The sequence below is a fragment of the Coffea eugenioides genome, chromosome 10, assembly GCF_003713205.1.
Source record: "Coffea eugenioides isolate CCC68of chromosome 10, Ceug_1.0, whole genome shotgun sequence".
NCBI lineage: Eukaryota > Viridiplantae > Streptophyta > Magnoliopsida > Gentianales > Rubiaceae > Coffea > Coffea eugenioides.
In genome coordinates this window covers 37307488-37332069 of record NC_040044.1, presented here as the reverse complement: position 1 = coordinate 37332069, position 24582 = coordinate 37307488, and the positions used below count along the sequence as shown (strand labels likewise).

Below are 24582 nucleotides of genomic sequence, written 5' to 3'. Positions count from 1 at the left end.
ATGAAGCTAGCGTTCAAGACACACTTAATGCGTGTGCAACTAACAAAGAGAAAAAAAATTTCTAGAATTTTCAAAGTATATTTGTTGAAATCACTTTTAGGAGCACTAATTTTATATCTTATGTAACAATAGATATGTAGAAAATTCAACAAAACAAAAATGGCAGATATGTGTTGGTTCTATTCACCTTTACCATGAAAATGGTACAAACTCCCGTATCATATATTAGAATTTACCATACACACTGATTTTCTTGGTTCGTCACTTAGATGATTTCAAGGACAAGTTAAAAAGAACCCATATTTTTGCAGGAAATGACCTTTTATCAGCATTTGTATTTTGCAAAGATGACTGAGCTAGATTTGCTGACAGAGAACACTAAGCAGAAAAACTTCTAGCCTCTTGTTTTATCTGAATTGATTTGCTTATGCAATTTTAAAATCTAGATTTAACTGTATTTAGATCAATCCTACATGATAGCACAACCTATCCACGCCTATATCTCAACTATGCAAGTACATGTATCTATATTAATCCATTTGCAAGGGCATTGTAATAAACATTCTGTGAAAAATGAAGAACAAAGAATAACAGGGAAAACACAATAAATATATGACGACCCTAATTTCACTTTTAAAATAAAAAATCCAAAAATGCCTTCCACGTACCTTCACTATTAGCATGGATTCGCTAAACACTTGAGAAACTTGGGAAGGAACTTCCAATGTCACCTCTGCATCAATAAGAGGTGAAGCCTACTTACTTGTACCAATGAATTATTTTACAACATACATTCAATGATGAAAAGCACATGAAACTTTTCATGAAGCTTGAAAAGCACCTAATAATACATTATCCTTTATACAAGAAAATAGACATTAGCATGAGCTGATACAGATTGCTCAACTGCTGCTGCAATGCTTCATCACCAGTTTAAAACGATCTGCGTCAGCAGATAGTCATTTTGCTATGAAAAAGGCTGGACAGGTCAAAATTTTAAAAGACCACCAATCTGGGCAAGTCAGTAACAACCCCATCCGCTACAATCTACAAAGGGGTCAATCCAGGAAGCAAACGCATGCATTCCTTTTACCATCCCTTCCTCAAAACTGCATATTCACTTGCTATACTTGAGCTACTAACTGATTCCTACCACCCCAAGTATACTAAAGCATCATCTAGCATTTTGTGGCCCTCCAGACACACGGTTTCGGCCTTTACTTCTTCGTGAAGATGAAAGGTTAGCAGCCACAGAGTTGCCTAAAACCCCTAAACTGCTAGCTCCCATTAGCTTCAGCTGTAGACTTTTAAACAAGTACAACAATTTACTCCGTGTTCCTCCAGTCACCTGCAGCAGTTTTTGTGCCTGTTCCCGAGACAACACTGTATATAGCTGCACTTGATGGTTCAGTAAATCTTGATACTGGTTATCTGCTTCGTTCTCATTGGATACATCTGTGTTGCAGTTGTCACTGGGCTTTCCAAAGCTAACTCTCAGAAGTCCAAGTGATTTTGGGTCTTCATGAAATGGATCAAATACAAATAAGAACTCCCCAGATACTAGATCGGGCTTCTTGAATAGATCTGCCAAAGTTTCATTGTTGGGACCAAAACTGCTGTGAATGGACCTCCCGGGATTACTTTGCCGACCCTTTGTGGCTATTAATATACTTGAAGCTTCTCTTAAGCCACTAAGATAGGCACCATGCATGGTGGCTGGATGTTGCCGAATTGTAGCTTCACCAGCAAAATATAGCCGACCACCCACACTTTCTGCAAGTATATCATAATCACTGCCAGATGACTCTACTCGGACATGAGAATATGAACCATAAGAAAGGGGATCACTGCCCCATCTTGTACATATGGATTGTATGGGATTAGGCACATCAATGCCCTTTGGGCCATATATACCTGTAAAATAGGCATGCAATCAAATGAAAAGGACACTCAACAGAAGCACAGTGAAGATAGAAACGAAACTACAGAATAGTGAGAGGGAAAAAAAGTATATCAGACATATCATTACCTCTAAGAATATTTAAAACATGATGAAGCATAGTTGATGGATCAGCATATTCAAATGAATGTGCAGCTTCCCCAGCCACCAGTGCAACAAGTACTGGACCACCAGAAACAGTATGGTAACTGTAAAATAAGAAAAATTCTCCTCGTCTTTGGCTGGACTCATTCAGACAGCCAAATGTATCCACATCCTCCCCCCAAAAGACATGAGGAAATAAAATGGCAACCTTATTTAGCAATCCAAAGCCTAGTCTTTCTATTGCAGCAAGTTTCCTTTGAGGCAAATCTGGTTCAAATGTTATTGTTCTCTTCTTCAGGACTCCCAGCGGAACAGTACATAGGACCATATCTGCTTGAAACACTTGGCCTCCGGCAACAACTTCAACACCATCATGTCTGTACCTAATGGTCTGAACGGTCTTTCCATAAAAGATTGGAACCCCTTTACACAGAGCTCTTATCAGTCTCCAATTTCCACCTGCAAGAAAGCAATGATCACCACCCATTTCATAAGGATCATCCTGATCCCAGTAAGCAGCAGAAAGTTTTGAAAGGCATCCAGCGTTTGCATACTCTAAATTTGCAAAATGCCAATCAAGGAGTTGTCTTTCCTCCGTACTTCTGGCAACAGCATACAATTGTCTGAGTTTCTCCAAGACTGAACCTAAGGAAATTTGGTTAGCAAATCCACCCATTATCTTTCTTAATTGGGTTACTTTGTCAAGTAACTTATTGAAGATTAGTTCAACACTAGAATCAGCTTCCTTGTCAACAGGTGCCCCATCAGGCTTGTACAAGGGGCAGTTATCTCTAACCTTGTGAAGAGGGATTGACAGCTGTCTAGCCAAAACTCCTAATGGATTGGCATGGATACCAGTTATCACACTTCCACCAAGGTCTACAGCAGCATATGCGCTCTTGTTACCCATTTTTTGAGTATATACTCTTCCCCCGGGCCGGCTCCTACCTTCAAGGACAATCACCTTAAATCCAAATGACATGAGCTGCCTAGCCGCAGATAACCCTGCAAGTCCAGCACCAACAATTATTACAGACCCCTCAGTTGCATCCTCTGAAACTGGAGAAAAGGACTCTGAAACCCCAAAATTTATATATCCATTATACAAAAGGAAGTCATAAGCAGAACTCATCAAATGCTCATACTCGCTACTAACGGTCTCCCTTATTTGTGCTTTTGACAGCCATGTCCGAACATTAGCCCTCCATCTCGAGAGTATATGGTTCCTCACAACAATGTAGTCATTTTGCTCTTTGCCACCCAACTCACTTACAACCCCTGCTTGGATCTCCTGAGGAAGCAAATCATCAATTGGAAATCCCAGAGATAAAGCAATCATGGCCTCTGTTTCAGTTTCTTTCTCCAATTCCTCCTTGGTTCTCTTCCTTTTCTTTGATTCACCACCTATATGTTTCTCAATTAAATCATCCATCAAACTTTCGTCATAATTTTTTACCACTGTTCTAGTCCTCTTCGGCCTCTTCGAAACTGAACCATCGGAAACTGGGGTTGTCATCATTGTTTTCACTACTTTAACACAACTTAACACCCAAATGCAAAGGTGCCAAGCCTATAAACCCCTTATTAATCCTAGCTCAATTTTCCTCGGGAGATACTGAGCTACGAAACTAAACTAACTTTAATCAGAAGGGAATTTCCTTTAACAACTTTACGCCCAAAGCCATTAGTGATTTCGCCAACTCTTTCCACTTCTTGGTTATGCCCAATTACATACTTCAGCTATAATCACCACGAAACCAAAATCCGGTAGAAAACCAGCACTGGAATTTCAAGTTTTAACTAAAGACCTCCGTATCAATGCCTGAAAAATCACAACGTAGAATCAAGAAAACTATAATGTTTTTTACCACCAAAGTTATCACTTACATCAATTTAGTCAAAAAATCCAAATTAAAAAATTAGTTGAATTTTGGTACTAAATTTCAAAAATTTTTACAACATTTCGACCCAAAAGCATCCAGGAGACAAAATTTAAATGGAATGTCAGGTTCTTGAAGGATAAGAATAGGTGAAAAACTTACCTGTTGGACTAAATTTGGCCGTTGAATTAGGAACTTAATTTCTTGAAAGCGTTTTCAGGGGAATTAGGGTTTTTTCAGGTGAGCGCCAAGGCGGAAACCGGAAATTGGATAAGTGTTGGTGAGTTAACTCGGGGGCTTTGTAAAGTGTTTCATTTGGAGGGAATTACAAGTATTATGGGCTTTAACGGCTTTACACCTGCAGTAGAGGCCAGGCCCATTTCTGTCTTACTGGTGGAATTCTCACACCAAACGGGCCGACAAAAATGAGGTAACAGGTCCAAATCGGTTTCGAGGCTGGGCTTTGTGATTGTTTTCTGAGAAATTAAAGGCTGCAAATCGAGTGGAGTTAAATCAAATCGAGTTTTAGTTTAATGAACTAAAATTCGACGAAATCTGAATGTAAAGTTCGTTCTCGAACTCGACTTTAAATTCGAATCGAGTCAAGTTTGAATTCGAATCTACTCAAACTTAAAACATAAAAAATAATTATTTTATTTTTTTAAAAAAACTAAAAAACTAATTTTTCCTTAACAAAATATTAGGAATATATGTATTTTTACTATTAAAATAAAGATAATGTGTGTGTGTATATGTAATTTTATTATATATATATATATATAATCAAGTTGGCTCGCAAGTTAACGAATTGAGTTTCTCTATGCTCAAACTTGACTTGGCCGGTTCAATCTCGGTTTGAGCTCGATGTTGACCCAATCGACTTACGAGCGGTTTGATTCATTTGCAACTCTATTTATGACGGTAAGTTGAGTAAATTCCCAAAGAGTGCTACTTTTTAATAAGAATTCCCAAAAAAATTATGTTTCTTAAACTTCTTCCCAAAAAGGTGGGTTCAAAATTGCATTTGTTAAATGCGACTTTTTATTTTTTGTAGGCATAAATTTTTAAACATCACATTCAGTGAATACGCTTTTTAAAAAATGCATTTACTAAACACATTTTCTTAAAAACCTTCACTCTTTAAGAACTAGTTTCAAAAAGTAGCATGATTTGGGATTTTACTCTAATAAGTTGAAACCACATCACATAATTTGTTAAATAATTATTCTTGTAATTTTTTTCAAATAATCTTCCACCCAAATGCAATGCCTACCACGAAGGGGTCGAATTTCTTGATGATTACACTCTCCAATTGTTTTAGTTTTCATCGGCATATTTATATCCTCACGAAATGTGACATATTTTCGAATTGTTGTAATTTTCAATCTAGACATGGATGCGGTCTGCATCTTTTCGCATACAAGATTGATATTGTTGTGATAGGGCAGTCAATTTTTTTGGCCAAAAAATGGAGTTTCAGCATCATAAAAAAAGGGTAAAATACATATAACTCTCCTATAGTTTCGCCTATTATCACGTGACTCCCTTGATGCTTCAAAATGTTCACTTTACCCTCTTATAGTTTTATGTAAATTGGAACCTTGACCAAAAAAAAAAAAAAACCTATGTAACGTCGTTAATTTAAATATCAATAATGCTCTTACTTAAATGCTAGATCAATCGACGGCTTAACTGTCTTATATAAAACAAGAGGGATTACGTGGATAAATACAAAAATCACAAGGGGATAAAGTAAATATTTATGCAAACCATAAGGGATTTACATGGAGATTAAGATTTTACCAAATGCGCTTTGAGAGCGTGTTTGGTAAAAACATCGTAACTGATTATGCATTCCGGCTATTTTGCACGTTATACAAAACCATGGGGAAGTTATGTGGCTATTTTGAAACTTTAGGAAGGTCATCTATCATTATGTGAAATCACAAGGGGTTATAAATAATGTACCCTAAAAGAATGAAAAATGAAGGGAAAAAACCACTTTGCCATCTATTCAGTTTTTTTTTCTTTTTTTTTAATGCTTAATTTAGAAAAAAAAAATCAAATTACAGAATCAACAATCAAAGTGCATCACCAAATGTAATGCAGCCTTCCAATTTATGTTGCTGTCAATTTTCTTAGATATGTTGATTAATAACCTTTGGATTGCATATGAGACTATACGATTTTCACACATACAGATTTTTTAGCCAAAATGCGATGCATTGTAAAAGAAATGTACATCATTAGTATTTGTTTATTTTGGTTAACTGCAAATTTTAGTATAAAACTAGGGCTTAAGGACAGCGCATCGCGCAGGAGAAAGGTGCCTGTTCGGTGCATTATGGATTCCTTGAATCAAAGATGAGTAATTTGTATATCTTTGTGAATGAATCAAATTAAGTACACAAATGCAATACTACAAAGAATAATTAACTGAGAGAAAAAGATTAATAGATAACCAAATATAAGCTAACCCATTATTCATTATCTGTAGTTTTGGCAGTTTAGTAAAAGAGGAATGGCATTTGACTCGAAGAAAGAAGTAGACTCCGTCGCTTTTCTTGGATAATTTCCCCCAATCAGAGGAAAGGTTACCGCAGGGCTATAACGAAATAGAAGACAAGCAAAGCAAGAGAGCCTTTTCCCGTTCCGGTTTAATAAAAGATAGGTTTTTCATAGTCATTTTACCAATTACCACATTAGCTATAGAATGTTTCAAACAATTGTTTAAACTTTTTTTTTTCTTGTTATAATGATAACATTTGTATAACCTACTCTACGAGGAGGCCGACGAACGGAGGAAGCCACAATTAAATGATCAGGTGGAAGACAAGAGTTGACCTCCTACTCCGACCAAGACTTAAATGTCTTGGTAATACCAACAGCTCAAGAGGTTGTTGGCTTCAAAGTTCTATTTAAATGAAACCTGAAGAATATATTGAATCAAAGTCAAACATCTCTGTTGCATTTTTTTTTTTAATAAAAATTCTCCAAAAATATAATCCAAAATTTTTTTTAAACGTCTTACAATAGAAATAAACCTAAAAGCAAGATAACAATGGGGGGCGCAACGTTGATCACCGCCACCACGCTGCTCATGAACTACAAGTTCGTGTATGGTTGAAGGTGGCTGCAATCGCTTAACACCTTGCTCATCGGGTGCACAAAAAACATCATTCACAGTTCTTTTTTTTTGGCCAACGCAGTCATTAACGCGTTATTTATTCTCAACTTTTTATTTTAGCGGAGTTCTTGTTCTAATATACCGCGTGTTAGGCTTAATAACCGGATTCATCCTATCCGTTGAAGGACTAGGAAAAGAAACCGGACAAACAACCATGATGCTTAATGTGAAGAAAGACCAAAGATGTGTTAAAACACCTCAATCAAGTGGATGGCCTAAGACAAGCTGATCCTTTGGCAGTTTGCTGGGAAAATTATTTCACAATTGAACTCTTTTGCCGTACACAAATCTGCTGTATCAGCTATTGTCATGGGGTGCTACTGATCTTTGATTGACGACAGCTCGAGAATTTCTAGACATCTTTTTCTTTTTCACTTATGTCAGGTAAAGTTTTCTTAGTCAGGAATAGTGTTTTGAGATTGGACTGATCTCTGGGCTACGACAAATGGTTTCTGTACAAGACTAGAAAATGTGTCCGTGTATTGACGACAGTTGATAGGGTTTCCAAGCTCCATTTGGCTGTATACCAGAATATTGAGGCGTCCCTGCATTTGGCTGTATACGCAATGGACAGAAGTTCTCTAGCTAGTCATCTTATGGCTCTTTATCTATACTCTATAGCTCTATTTTTGACCTAATATTACAATCGTTATCCAATCATGAAGCATTATTTACACTACTGTTCTTTGTTTAATGAAAAGCTATATGTATATTAGTTGGTGGACGGTTGATTTCATGAAGTTATTGTGTTAGAGTGCCGGGAGAAGTAAAATAGAAAGTGAGCAGTTACAAATTTAATGGGTAAATTACATTTTACCCCCCTATGATTTAGTATTTTGCACATGACCCCTCTATAGTTTCAAAAGCTATACATAACCTCCTCATGGTTTGGATTAAAGTGTCAAAATTAAGGAAATGATCATTTGTAACTGAATTTTTAAAAATGTTGAAATTACCCTTGTTTAAAAATTAAAATGGTTGAAATGACCAAAATATATAAATATAATATATACAACGCACTAACCTTGGATGGTTTTATGTTTTATCATATAACATCCTTATTGTATAATACTTTACCATATAACCCCCTTATGATTTTCAAAATATACGCATAACTCCCATGTAGTTAATAAATAATTTGCAACTTTACATAAGGGTATTTTTTATATTTATTTTGATATTTTAATTCAAACCATGAGAAGCTATGTATAGCTTTTGAAACTATATGGGATTAGGTACGAAAACACTAAATCACAGGGGGGTAAAGTGTAATTAAAAGAAAGGCAATTATGAAATCATATAAAAGTGACACAAATTTTGATTCCGTAAACGTTATACAAAACAATAGTTTGCAAGTGCATATTTCTTAATGTTTCCATTTACTTCTACACGTTTGATATTCAAGTTATGTGTCGTGTAGAGTTTCAACAGTTCAATTTCGTGGGGAGTTGAGAAATTTAGTGACTGATTACATCTTTGCCTAACTTCTCAACGATGGATGGATCCTTATAATTGTAGTCATTTTCATTACGGTCTATCATGCACCATTAAATATTTAAATTGGGGGATTTAGAAATCAAATCCTGGCGGAATTTAAAGATAAGCCAAAAATAGAGTTCGCCACTAACGCCTTTTATATGAAGTGAAGGTGACAATACAAAGTTGCTTTGTCTTGATGACATTTATCGTTCTATATTCAACAAGTACCATCACATTATCCTTAACATCCAAAACACACACAAAATGTATGTCTAGTATATCTATATATCGTAAGTATTCCTTTCGTCTCAACTTTGTCGTACACTTTGACCCTACATATAGTTTGATAAATAGCTGATATTTGAGTAGGCTCGATTTTTAAAAATTCAATAGTTTAAATTGTGACACACCATTTTATCCAGTGACATGGCATCATCTGGACCTTTCGATCTTTGAAAATCGAGTATACCTAAGTTTTGACCTTGATAAATTAGTGCTTTACTTAGTTATTATACTTAGTTATTACTTCGATATGTATGCATTGACATGAAGGGGTTTCATCCAATTCGAGCATTAATGATCTTCTAAGCATGATACTGGACCTAGTGGTTAATGGATATTGTATATCGGATTTAAACAAAAAAAAAAAAAAGATTTGACAACAAATTGGTGGAAAAGTGACAAAGAAATATGGTTGAAAAGCGCAACGGATCTTCTGTCCCACACCATGCGCCACTTTTTATTATATTGCTATTTCTCCTACATAAATATCATGTTTTAGTTCTTTTTTGTTTTCTTAAGATCCAATAAATAGTTATTGGCACAGGGTGTGGGACAAAAGATCCGTTGCGGTTAAAAAGATGAAAATGTCCCATGCCTTTTCGCAACAAATTCTGGCAGCATACTTTTAAGAGAAATCACATATTTGCTCCACTATATTGTGGACGCCTCAGTTTCTGATACTTTATTCTTTATTGGTCTGTATATAAGTGTGTAGACATTTTTAATTATGCTTGCACCTTTCATGTCTAGATCAATGTCATAGCACCCTTCATGTTAGCGTATTTGACCTCTAAATCACTCTCAATTGATTTGCACCACTAATGGGGCCTCAAGGATACTGTTTTATTTGTTAGTGACACTCATTTTGACTCTTTGATCATAGGAATTAATTAATCAGACAAAATTATCCCTATTTCTCATTAAACTAATGACCATCCCTTTTTAAATGTTCTAATTAAAATGAAGAGTAGGGATATTTCTATCCTTTTAATTGAATTAAAAAAAAAAAGGTTAAGAGTAGGGATAAGAAAGTATCATTAATTAACATTTCCCATGTCCTCAAATAATGTTTTAATACTCAAGGCACTCAAGTAAAAGATGGGGGCAACTAAACAAACTAAGACAAGTAGAAAAGATAAGGAATCGAATGAAACCAAACAAGATAAGAGTAAAGCGGTATTTCTCCAAAACACAGCAGAATAGATTGAAGTTTTCTTGGAAACGCAAACTGATCCATCTGCTTCAGTAAATTCAATGATGCTTTTGTTTTTCCCTTTGATTTTCAAACTCAAGTGGGATCACTCAGTCCAATGACAAGGAATGCACTCTGGCAATTACCAATACCTTCAATGGCTTTTGTATGAAATGACCTTTTGTATTTTGCAAAGATGACTAATATGGCTTTGCTGACAGAGAAAACAAGGCAAAAACACTTCGACCCACTTGTTTTATCTGATAAAGCCATGAATATATATCCAAAACTGAAGTAGCTGTCACAATTTAAGTAGATCCAAGATTCTAGTCTAATACTTCATCAATCCTAGATAATAACACAAACCTAACTACCCCAATATCTCAGTCATGCACAGGAAGAACATTTAATGAACATTTATGGAAAACGAACAAGAGCAGAAAAACACAATATGTATGTGTGTTTATAATACTACAGAAAAGCATGAAAAAAGGTTTGTTTTATTGATGACCTTGGTTTTTTTCCCAAAAAAAAAAAAAAAGAAAGATTATGGGGATTGTTGTACACAACTTTCCCTTTTGGATTTGCTATATATTAGAAACTAAAGCCAATTACACCCAACATTTAGCTCCAAAAAAAAAAAAAAAAAAACAGCTTTTAGGCTGTAATGCTCCCCTGTTTTAGCCTAACATACTTGAAGAGACTTGGACTGGTTGGTCAAAGCAGTTCAGGGCATACACATGCTCATGCCAAACTTTATAATTTTCAATTGTTTTGAAAATAACTTTACCGTAAGTTTTAACTCATTGCTGTTTAAAAGGAATATAAGATGTCATTGCTTCTCCACCACTTGTTCATTTTTTCAGATGCATTCTATTTAGGATGGGATGACATAATCCTTGCTTTGATTTAGCCCAGGCTCTATTCTCACCTTTATAATTAAGAATCCAAAAAATGCCTTGCATGCTCAATATTTAGTATCGCTGATCACTTGACAAACTTAGAAAGGACCTTCATTTTCACCTTTGCTTCCACAGCAGGTGAAGCCTGCCTGCTTACCTAATTACTTTTCAATAATGAATTTTTTTTGCAGTAAACGTACAACGATGAAAAAGCACATGGAAATTTTTATAAAGGTTGAAAATCACCTAAATATGGTTGTGCCCAAGCCCAATAATCATGAAGCTGATCAACATCTTTCTGATGAAGCACATGTCCGCTAGCAAAGGATGTTAGCTCGACACCAAAAAAGAGAACAAGCTAAACAAATTAATGAGCAAATTGCTGTCCTGGAACATTTTGCTGTAAGGATAAAACCGTAACTAGCTTGGTTGTCCTTGATTATGTAGTACAGAGGAAAAAAATACATTTTTCACCATAATTAGCTTATTCCACAATCTGTCAGAATTTCGAAAGGAAACTCGTAATTCTATAGATTTTAATCATTCAAACATAGATAAATGTTTTGTTGATCTTGGTATAAATTAAGGATTGATCTTATATATACTGATAATATATATGCATTGTTACTATTTGATACATGACAATTAATCTAAATTTGAATTTGAAATCCAATTCTACATATATATTATCCATCTAACTATAATAGTGTATATACAGTGTCAGTATATATAAAATTAAGAGAAAATCATTCAAAACATTCGTCACATTTCATCAAATAAATATTTTTGTCCTTCACTTTTAAAATAGTAAGTTTACATCCCTTACAAAATCAAGTCAATAAAACTTGGTCCCTACATAGGTTTTCAATCACTTTTCACTTTGAATCCATCATGTAACCTACAAATTGTCAATTTTTTTAGTAAAAAAAAGTTAGATCCCATTTATAGTTAACAAAATGAACTTATCCAAATTCATCTTTGCTCATAAAAAAAGGATTAACTCCACTTTACACCCCAAAACTTGTATCACTTTCTCACTTTGCACACTAAACTTCAATTTTGGACACTTTGCACTTTGCACTTTTAATTTTGGATACTGTGCATCCTAAACTCTTGAGTTTGTCCCTTTTTAATCCAATCAGTAATTATTTTCCTAAAATTAATGAGATAAAGTGCAGTGAAAATTAATGACAATGTACTATTATTTTATTTCAACTATGATCCTTTAGTTTTTTTTTACCTTTTTTAGCACATTATCATTATTTATATGGTTTCAATTACTAACATTATTAGCAAAATTGACGAGATAAAAAATGGTGCAGATTAATGATATTGTATTATTTTATGTTTGCTAAGATATCCTAGCATTTTTAGATTACTTTTGGCACATTATCATTGATTTGTTAGGTTATCTATGCCATTAATTTTGCAAAAGTTGTTATTGACTGGATTTAAATAGGACAAACTTAAGAGTTTAGTGTATAAAGTATCTAAAATTAAGAGTTTAGGGTGCAAAGTATCCAAAATTAAAATTTCGGGTGCAAAGTGGGAAATTGATACAAGTTCAAGGATGCAAAATGGAGTTCGTTCATTATAAAATAAGATATGATTTGAACCATATTCATTTATTTTTTTTTCCTAAAAAGTGGGATTAGGCCTAATCTATATTCATTTTTATCACTAAAAATGTGTGATCTAACTTTTTTGTACGTAAAAAATGGCTACATGTAGGTCACGTGGTGATTTCAAAATAAAAAGTGGTCGAAAATCTAGGTTAAGATTAAGATTTTGTAAGAGATATAAAATCACTATTTTAAAAGTGAAGGATAAAAAAGTTCATTTGGTGAAATGTGAGCAATGTTTTAAATGATTTTTCCTAAATTAGCTCATAAATTAATTATACGACTTATGTTCTATAATGATGAGAGCCAGCTTTTCAAGGAGAGGGGCATGGTTGTCCGATTCAATGCATTTGAGTTAGACACCCCGGGGAAGCTAACTAATAGCAGGGCTTCCAACAAGTAGCATAGTCGCCAAGATTATACCAATATGATGTATTTCATCTTTTTCCAATATGCTCAGGAAATAAAGGGAAAAACATTGAAGACACAAGGAGCACAAGCATACCGTAGGCAAATACCCAATTATATATAGGTAAATTTGCAATTTCTATTAAACTTAAATTGTTTACTTTACGTGCTTCTAGAGGGGAAAAAAAGAATTTCAAGTTCCCATTGATCAGAATGCAGTATATGTAATAAATGAATAGCTAGCTGGAACTTTCACACTGCTGATTTTTGGCTAGTGAACTTATACTAATTGAATTTACACCATTTTTGTATTCAACTAGCTTTTCCCTTGATATTGCACGTTCAAACAATTGTGAAAGAATGATACTAGGATGCGGCAAAAAGCAGTTTAAATTTTCCTATGTTATTATCAATGAGATTAATACTCTAAAAGCAAACAGCATATGCTTTCTTGGACATCCCAAATGTCAATGCAAGGCAATGTTGGAAACCCCTATACGAACAAGGGCTCGATTAATACGTTCATATGTTGGTATAAAGGACAGTCATCCACTAAACAACAAGTTGATATGATTAACAAATTTAAATGACAGGGCGTTTATTGAAATGTAGCTTGTCTTTATTCTGACAAAGTACTTTGGGGGATCAAGAATGCATCTAGACATGAAGCAGACAAAGATTCATAAGCACTAGTGCAGATTTGAAATGAGGGTTTTCCTTTTACTTAATTTATGGTTGAAAGGAACCATGTTTCTTGTCGCCATCATGCATGGAGATATAAGACATAAAGATATGATAGAAAACGCCAAGTTTTGCTAGGCATAGAGGCCAACAAGATGATATGGAGTACCCAAAGATACGTTTACTAGCTAAATAGCTAGTATAGTGCCCACCATTGCCTAAATTGTGTAAGGAAAAGATAATACACAGCATTGTTTTTGGACCCACCACTCATGCATTTTAATGCTCCAATCAAAGATGCTGGAAACAACTCGTTTTGGCTGTTGTATTGACAAAATATTGTGCATGTCGCACTTTGGAATTTGGATCAAGATTTTCCCCCCTCTTTTATTAATTTCGTAAGCATTTTCGAGAAGTTTGATATATACATGTAAACCACAAGGAGATTTATGTAAGATATAAAGGGATGTGATCAGCTTCATATCTGATTCATTCTTTTGTTCATGCCAGAGGTGGAAGATTTCGCAGTTTATACTCCAAAGTCCAAAGTACTTTAGTACAACAAGTATTAGCTTCTAAAACCTGATCAATATTTAAAAGTAACAGTATTAGCTTGACCGATATGTTCATGCCAAAAATCATTGACCATCTCAACTCTTCGGGGCGATTTTATTCTTAAAAGAATGTATAGCAAATTAGTCACCAAAGGGACACAAATTATATGTATCATCTCCTACAACTGGATGTGTATGCTAGAACCAATTTTTCATGAAAAGATATTGTACATTTTAAGAGAAATTTAGGCCGCCAACGGCTAACCCACTAGCACCAGCAATAAGAACATGACTAAGTAATTATGGCCCATGAAGGCTTAGTACTAGGGTTAAACGGTTCGAATGAGTTAAGGGTATAATGGCTGATGCCTTGCATGCATATGCAGTGAAACTGCAAAAAAGGGAAGAGACCAAAGTTGATCAATATTTCTTCAACGGATCTAGAAAATCCTCCCAATCATTTGAACCTAATTAAATGGAGCGCTGTACAAGTTGCTCTCATAAATGAGAGGGAAAATGTTACACGCTATGGAGTATTAGGCATAAATGAGTTAGTGATAAACAATGAAACGCAATTTAGTTGGTAAAACGTTTCACCTGTAATTGATAGATTACAGGTTTAAATCATTAAGGGATGAGTAAGGAATGACTATTGATCCTTTTAAAAAAAAGAAAAGAAAAAAAAGAAAATTGTCTAGGTTATCTTGACCATTCAGGCTCCCTTGAGTATCTTCTTGATCGCTGACCTTAAAAAGAGGTTAATTATCTTTCTATTGGAGCCCTTGAGTGCAAGTTTCAATTTGCAATTTCACTTGTTGTCTTCACATATGGGCACTTTCGTCATAGGTGATGTCTTTATTACACGGCTTGATGGTGTATATTAGTTCCTTGCAGATGCAAGTTAATGTAACATATCAATTGTAGTCATGTCAATAGAAAGATGCAGAGGTGGCTAATTGATTCCGTTTTATGTTGCTCGAGTGTTGTACATTAGTTCATTGTTTTTGGACCCACCACTCACGCATTCATTGTAATGCTTCATTCAAAGATGCTGGAAACAACTCAGTTTTGGCCGTTCTAGTAGCACAAATTTGTTGTTCATGTCGCACTTTGGACCAAGATTTTTTTTTGTAATTTCCTAATTAATCTTTTTACCAAAAGTTTAATAAGTATGTGCAAACCACAAGGAGATTTATTAAGATAAAGGGATTTCAGTTTCGTATCTTATTCATGTGAGAGGTGGAAGATTCGTAGTTTATAGTCCTAAGTCCCTTTGTACGTACGAGTATTAGTTTCTAAAACCTGACCAATGTTTAATATGCAGTAATAATTTTAATACCTCGGCCAATATTCATGGAAATCGATTGACCGAAGGGGTACGTATAATGAGTAATGTCTTTGTATGTAGCTGCAATGAAGCTGCAAAAGGGTTAAGAATTGGGGAAGAGAAGAGACCAAAGTTGATCAATTATTGATTCAACAGGTCTAGAAAATCCTCCAAATCATTTGAACCTAATCAAGTGAAACGCAGTACAAACTGCTCTCATGCTCCTTTCATCTGGGAGAGAAAATCTTGCACATCAAGGAGTACTAGGCATAAATGAGTCAGTAACAAAAAGTTGTCTAGGTTATCCTGACCATCATCTTGATCACTGACCTTAAAAGAGGTTAATCATCTTCCTATAGGAGCACTGTTTTAGGTGAGCTTAAATATGCAATTTCTCTTGGTTGTCTTCACATTTGAGCACTGTTTTAGGTGTTCTCCTTCTATATGGCTTGATGGAGTGGTATATTAGTACCTTCTGGATGCAAGTTAATGCAGCACATCGCTTGATGTGATATCAATAGAAAGTTGTATAGGAGGCTAATTGATTTTTTTTTTTTTTTTTTTAGTTGGCGAGTTGTTCTTTTGTTTAGGGTTTGTGGTAGGAACTTTTTTTTTTTGTGTCGACACGATTAGAATTCCTATAACCTAAACTAACCAATTCTAGAGGGGAAGGGGGAGGGACTCGATGTGAGTAGAAACTCCATCGAAACTGGTCAATGAAGACCGTCACATATTGTGACAAATTTTGTGGGAGATAAGGTTTGAACCCTTGACCTTCCGCATCACCAAGCCTAAGAAGGCTTGGGATGACCACTGGACCAAAGGCCCAATGGCCGTTGTAGAAACTTGACTTTGTTTGATTTTTGTTCTTAGTAGGATTCTTTCCCCTGTTAGTACAAATATTCGAGTAAATATCGCTTGTCCTTTCCGTATAGAGGCAATCAACAAATTTAACTTAGAAATGAACCACAAAAACAAGGGTATAATTGGAGAGTATTGTATGACACAAAACATGCTCAGGGAATTGTTATTGGAAAACTCAAGTTGAAGCAGAAATATATATCATCAGTAGTAACGTTTTAAGCGGCCCCCAAAATTTCATTAACATTCCAAACGGTATTGGTGAATTAAGCGAAAATGCTAACCTAGTTTGGGAACTTAATGGCAGAGGAGAAGAATAAACGAAGAAGAGAAAAAGCCTAAAGAAGGAAAAGAAGAGAAAAGAATGGGAACACTTTCCTTCCATGTTATTGGGAGTTGGTGGAGGGAAAGCTTATTAATGTTTATAATTTGTTTTTTTTTCCAAGTTTATCATTATTGATGTGTATTATAATGGCATACGTGACAATTCAAATCCTTTTAATACTTTTATTTCAGTTTCCTTCCATTTATATGCAGTTTTCGTTCCAATTTGGGAGTTTTAAAGAGAAATAAAGGAAGGAAAAGTTTAAATCATGAGAGGAAAGAAAACGAAGAGATTATTAAATTGTTTGGAGTTTAAGAAAGAAACAAAATAATTTTAGATTTTTTAGGTGTTTGTAATTTGTTCATTGACTTTTTATGATCAAAATCTGGCATTTAGAAAAAGTTTGGAAGTTTTTGGTTCTATTTTCCTTTCATTTCTCTCCACGTCTGAAGAAAGAATAGTTTTTCGTAACAATTCCCTCTCCCCATTTTAAGAATAAGTTCTTCCTTTTTGCTTTCCACTTAAAAAAACTCTCAAACAAAGCGAACAGATGAGCCTTTTTCAAATCCCTTCATCCAAAACTATGCCAAATTTTTGTAAGATTTTATCCTTACTATTTCTCTCATTTCTTCCCTTTTCTCTCTGCTTCAAACTCAAACAAAGAGGAAGCTATACAATTTTCTTGCCTCTCCATTCTCAGTCCAAAGTAATCCTAAAACCAGTGAAAAAGGACTATTATCTGCCCAAGAGAAAAATGCTCCTGAACTATTCATTTCATACGTAAGTTATACCTCAGGATTTAAAACTGCTAATTTTACGTATTATACCAAAATCAAGAAAGGAATATATGCAACATAAACTAAGGACTAAGATATCAATATTTAAGGGTCGTTTGGGCTTGCAGTCAATTTATTAAAAAATACTTTTCTAATACAGTTTTTAATTAAAAAGTACTTATTAAACTAACTTAAGTATTTTAAATATATTATTTGAGAATATAATTCAATAAGACTTATTGTATTAGAATAAATGTGTTAATTTGAAAATTTTAAAGTGTTTCATCACTTTATTTGGTTTCATAATATATGCATAGCATGACTAAATTGATGTTATTTTTTAAATTACACAAAACATACTTTAAAGCACCAAATTTGAGTTTTTTTGCAAAGTGCTTTTAACATGAAAAAGTACTTCCTAATTTTATGCGAATAATATTTACCAAATACTTAAAAGCACTTTAGCATTTAAAAGTATTTTTTTTTTACTAAAAGCACCGTCCAATCCCAGACGGGAACCTTAATCAAAAGTCTTTGAAAGTGTTATAGTATTTAATCCCACTTTATCTAGGACTTTTAAAATTGTCTTTGACGCGCGATGGACCTTCTCTGTTTTGTTTCTTTGTGTTTTGGGATTGATATATGATTTAAACATTGCTTGTTTGGAATTGTGATTTTTTCATTGCAGGAAAAAATTTTACCTTTTTCGTTAACAAGATTTTTTCAATCATCTTTTTTCCCTTACACATATCAAATATTACTAATATATTTTCTAATAAAAAAACTCTATAAAAATAGCAATCCAAACGGGAACAGGAGTGATATTATTTTAATTTCATTTTAAGAATTGCAATTATGATAACACTGATAGAAATTAAAAACCACCAAAAATATATAGTTATGCTCAATAAGTTGCTGAAATATCAGAATGCAAGGCATCTCTTTTGTCTGCATTCTTTAAGTTTCATGCACAACAAGTAAGGTGATAGAAATCATGGCTTGCTTCAAACCAAGAGATACCTAGACAAAAAGCAAAACGATAAAGCTTCTTTAATTAGTCTGGACTTTTATATTATCTAATCCCGAGTAAGCAAGTGAGGGGAACAAGAAAAGGTCTTTCAGTGATGGAAGCAATGATGCTTGGTCAAACTAGAGAATATGAATAACTTTTCTTACTTTGTAATCAAGCTTATTGTCTAGAGATTCTTTATCACTTTTTTGTATTATCTTTTTATTTTTTTATTATATTTTTATCACACATATATTATTACACCACATAAGTGTAAAAATAGAAAGATAACGTAGAACCCTCCATAGTTATAATCGGCCTCTCTAATGATCTTCAAGTAAATTAAAGGATTAATTGAAAGTTTTTTTTTTTTCTTAAGCAAAAGGTTTGAAAGTTGTAGATGTGAACACAAGAATAATTAATTATTCATGGTATGGTGGGTAAGGTAAGTCAGATGATTCCAAAAGCCTAAAAGAGGATGTCCTAATGTGCCTACACGCATTAACAAGAGCTGCAACTTTTGGTGCGGTTTCGTGTTTGCACAAAAAAATATTTGGGGCATTGTCGACCGCCCGTATTGCCCTTGATGGGTTGGTTTCCGATTCCACTTTGTCTGTTTGATTCCTAATCCGTGCCTCCCACTTGACAAGAAATTGAATTGGAAATTTCCACTGCGCTCTAATTTGAGAGGACAAAATTTTGTTCCGATGATTCAGTACAATTATATTTTATGTGATTTTGTCCGATTATTATATATTTTTAATTTTTTTATGTATAAATATATGACAATATATTTTGTGGAATTTCATCCGATCATTATATATGTTTAAATTTTTTGTATGCAAATGTAATATAATATCACATTGTATACATATCAAATATTTTATTCATATATATCACTTTTATTCCAAAATAATAACATAATATAATTATACATTAAATAATATAAAAAGTGTAACACTCGAATAGAAATCGTACTAGATTCCAATTCAGAGGAGGGGCAGGAACGGTTGCAGGAAATAATGGAAAGCAACCGTTTCTAAAGGTTCAAAAAAATATAAGATTCAGATTGTATTTTATACGTCATTTTTCATACCATTCATGAAACTCATAAAATTTTATTTTATAATTATATATTATTGAAAGTAAATTATATCGTGTCCATATAAAATTACATCTTAGGTATTTTGCATGAAATCGGCCCGAACTGTTTTCTGACAATCTTTGGGGCCCTTGTCCTCCGATTCCACTTGCCCCTCTCCTATTTTGTTCCTACTTTTGTCATGCACTCGTGCTTTGAGTAGCAGTTGCGTTGGTCTACCATCTTTACGTTTCTCTGTATCCTGATCGCAAAATCCCATCACATCACATCCAAATTCAAAATCACATTCTAATCAATTAAAGAAAGCCCAAAAATGTATAGCCCACACATTTGTTATGATTTCCTTGGAGAAAACTTCTATCGACCCCACCTCAAATTAATTTGCAGCCTTTACTTTTTCTCTAAGGATGATGATTTACTATTTGTCAAACTCCCTAAACTATACTGATGCCTTTCAAACATTGGGGTGACAAATTAATCTAATACTCTATGTATGAATTTCAAATTAAAAATAAATTTTATTATTCATTACTTACATCATATACATAATTTTTAATTATTTTTTTATTTTATATATATTATATCACAAAAAATATTATAATTATTATTTCGAATAAATATTTCAAATAACCTCCTCCTGTCCAGACAAATTCAAGCTTGTCTTCTTAGATTTACATGAATTAGTATATGGTGCTACTTGCAAGTTTGTTAAACAACTACTCTGTACAAGGTGTGACCACAGCTTGAGTGTGTTAATTGACAAAAGAAATTACTTGAATCTTCATAATTATCTTCAACAAGTTTAGGTTCGCCATCATGGTGGTCCTATTAAGTTAGTATTATATAATGCTTAGTCTCTTTTGCCCATTGTTTAATCTTAGATAATTCATCTTTTAAGGTACAAGTTACTAGTATTTTATCAGTCAAAGATATTTAATTAGCACACGTAGATAGACCAAAAGGTTTCTTTTTAAAAAAAAAAAAAATTTAGTAGAGGATGGGCTAAGATTTAAGAAATAAGGAGAGTAGAATTCAAAAAGTGGGAAGAGATAAGAGAAATTTAAATCGAGAATCTCTAAGTTTTGGAATCTTAACTTTTAGAAAAATATTCTGTTGTTATGTTACAAATATGTTTTCCAAATATTTTTAAAATTTTTTATTACCTTTTTAACACATATATCACATTATAAAAGATGTTGTAGTATTATTTTAAAATTTTTAAAAATAATAATCTATTTTTTAACGTAAGATTTTTCAATAAATTGAGAACAAGGTACATATTTTCTTCTACCACTTGTACAATGACTTCAATACGATCCAAGTCTCGCGAAGATAAAAATTGTAAGTAGTAGAGTAGTTCAATAGCATTTTGTGAATTAAAAAGATAGTCCCTTAAAGCTTTTCCGAACAAATTCAAATTAGTCCTTCACATTAAGAAAAAAAACATATCTTTTACCCTTTCACAATTAAATTGTAAACATTAATAGCAATTTGGTCTTCCATCTTGCTCTGATCGATCACCTTTGGGGCTTGAAGCTTTTCACCAAGTCAAGAGTCTGACTAAAGAAAAGCTTGTACTTTTATTCTTGCCCCTTGAAACTTTGTGATCAATAACTTGGTCGTAACATTTTAAGCTGAAAATGTGACAAAAAGTAAAATTGAACTTGGTGGCCAAATTGGATAGCACAATCTAAATATATGATTCATTTAAATACGAGACACCAAATAAAAGATCTATATCTATATAAATTGCAGAAGGGGTTTTTAAAATGGTCAAATCATAAAGTTTCCAACTCCTTGTTCTTTATATATATATATATATATATATATATATATATATATATAAATATAAATATATAATTTTGGATTTTTTTAATTATTAAATATCCCTTCATACCTTTTGAATTTAAAATATAAGGAGTGTCTCTACTAATGTAGGAATTTGGTTTAAAGTGTATTTATGGGAGGATAAATAAAGATGAAACATCATTAGTCCAACTAAAAGTAAAAAGGAAAGTAATAATTTTTAACTTTCCACTTAGTAATCCTAACTAAAGGGACAAGTACATTAAAACTGAAAAAGAAATAGTATTCAACAATCATTGACATAATATACTATTCATAAAATCTAAATCGTGAAATCGCTAGATTAAAGAAAAAAGTCCTACTGGCCCTTGAAATTGGAAATTTTTATTTAAAATTCTATTTTTGATAAAGAAATAATAAAAATAGCACTAGTCCTACAAAAAAATATATTAAAGAAAAAAGTCCTACTGGCCCTTGAAATTGGAAATTTTTATTTAAAATTCTATTTTTGATAAAGAAATAATAAAAATAGCACTAGTCCTACAAAAAATAAAAAAAAATTAAAATTTACTTTATAACTTATGAGAAAGATGTAAAACAATTGACTGTAAACTACATCTACCCAATTTGTACATATCAAATCTAAATTCGACCCTAATTAGGTTTGAATAAGAGTATAAAACCCAACCACTAAAATTATCTTGGGTATTATTGATTATTTTGTATATTTTCATTATTTTCTTCATATGTAAATATGTAACACTACTATGTCACCAAAGAAAAAAAAAACCACTACTATGTCATTTTTGTGTTTTAATTCTTTTCCTTTTTGTTGGGGGGGGGGGTTGTTGGGGTTATTATAAGATATTATCAGTTTTTTATTTACATTTTTAAATGCCAATGCTTGCAACCATTGTGATCAATTCTTAATTTTATATAGTTTTCATATAATGGGAGGCAAAGGTTAATATACTCTAAAAGTGTTAAACCAAATTACAAGTTATGAATTATTTTCTTTTGCTTCAAAATTTACCTTTCAATTTAGAGGATGAATGCGGAATCAACTATAAGTCTTTTCAAAAGAAAGTTGACACCATTCAATTCAAATTTAAATCACAAAATATGATGTTTTTATTTTGAAGATAAAATGTAAGTATATTTTAAAGTATAAAACTAAATTAAAAGTTCAAAGAATTTTTTCTTTTGCTACAAATGTTAACTCTTTAATTTGAAGGTTGAAATATAAACCCGTGCTAAGAACGGGTTAGGATGCTAGTCCTTGATTTTACATCTCCCTTAGATTTTTGTCTGATCGCAAAACTAATAAATTTCATTGAACTCACTCTCAACCTTATTTTTCTTATCATGGCAAGTCATTATCAACTTTAAAAGCTCTTAAAATTTATGATTCTTGCTTTTAAATGTTTTGGTTTGATAAGTGCCAGCATATTACTTAAATCAAATACCAGGATGGCCTTGTTTGGAAGTCAAGTTTTTTGTCAAGTTTGTCTGTTACAAGTTTTTTAAAAACTTTAGCTACATACCTCAAACAACTTCTCAAAGTTTTTAAATTATACACTTCAAAATATGCAAAAAAAAAAAATATACACTTCAAAAAATTTTTTAAAAACTTTTACAGTAAGTTACAGTAAAATTTTAGACAAACACAAAAAAAACTCACCTTCCAAATGCGGATCAGACAAATGGAGTTTCCTATTTCATCTAGGGAAAATAAAAATTGTCAAATTGAAAAAAAAAGTGAGATATTAAACAATATTTGGAAATTTTAAAAGGAGTGATTTACTTCTTTAAGTGAGGAACCGCCTATCCGAGAACAACAAGGATTAATGCGCACCTGAATATATACTGGATGAGTTTCAAAGTTGTCTATGGGCGTAGTTTTCCTTATAGAAATAGACACAAAAATGAATTTGTCCACCTTCATTTTAGTCTTCAATGGAACCAATTAAATACTAGCACAAATTAGGTAACTATTTAATTATGTATATTTACATATGACCAATACCTGCACTTACAAATTATTTTTTTGGTACACACTTACAAATTATTACATTCACTGTACAACTTTTTTTTTTTTTTGGGGGTCAAACATTTATTGTATTTATTGAAGTTAGGGTGCCCATTAGGCATTCGTTAATATATATTTTAGATGTCATATTTTTTAAAAATATAAAATTAATTAGAAAAAGTAAATAAATACAATAAAGGGTAGATAAGATCAAATAGGAAAAGTATGTAAATATAAGAAAATGCAATAATTGTAATATGTGTGTGTGTGTATATATATATATATGTGTGTGTGTGGTAGATTATGTGAATTTTAAATGTGTTAATGAGTGCTTAACGGGCACTTGTTAAAAAAACTCTATTATCGAATGAATTCCAATGTTTCTTTTGTGAAAGAAACTACTATATTACAAAATGATACAAATTTCTTTTGTTTAATCAAAATATATGTAACTCTATTCCTACCTTTAACATTAGCTAAAACAGACAAAATACCCACAGCATTTGAGTAAAATGAGAAAATATTTGTCCCCGATATCTTCAAAGTAGCATAAAATACTAACAAAAATGATAACAACAAAATATATTCGATCTCTTTTTCAGAAAAATAATTCCAAGGCTACAAAATGTGATAATTTTAGAACAATTTCACCTAATACCTTTAAATTTTTTAATATTACAGTTACCTCCCTTGACCCTATAAAATGACCTTAATAGCTTTTAATATATTAATATTTTTTCATGCAATTAAACAATCTACTCCTAATCTTGTTCACATGAATGCATTACAGATATTTAATGGAAACCAAAATAAAATTCACTCATGGAATAATTGATTACGTTCTAAATACAATTATAACATATTACAAATTAGTTTTGCTTGGATGATCTGGAGGTGAATAGAAAAAGATATAAGTTGGGTTTAAAAAGAATAGGGCAGGTATTGGTACTCCAACATTTGAGCGATAGAATGTTGTATTAATGTGGTTATTGAATCCTTTTGAGTTTTTTTTGTTATAATTTCGATTGCATTTTAGAATTTAGGGATTGATAGTTGTAATGGTGATAATGGTATTAATTTGAGATATAGTAATATAAAAGGTTTAAAATAGTAGAG

General features: G+C 32.6%; 1 protein-coding gene across 1 annotated transcript; it reads right to left on the bottom strand.

Moving 5' to 3' along the window:
• Positions 1-738: 738 nt before the first annotated feature.
• LOC113750175 (lysine-specific histone demethylase 1 homolog 2) lies at positions 739-4178 on the bottom strand. The gene is made up of 3 exons (XM_027294131.1): positions 4087-4178; positions 2030-3866; positions 739-1914 (listed from the first exon to the last, which is right to left on the bottom strand). Exons 2-3 carry the CDS (start codon positions 3561-3563, stop codon positions 1175-1177), a joined length of 2274 nt encoding a protein of 757 aa, XP_027149932.1. The 5' UTR covers positions 3564-3866; positions 4087-4178; the 3' UTR covers positions 739-1174.
• Positions 4179-24582: the final 20404 nt, after the last annotated feature.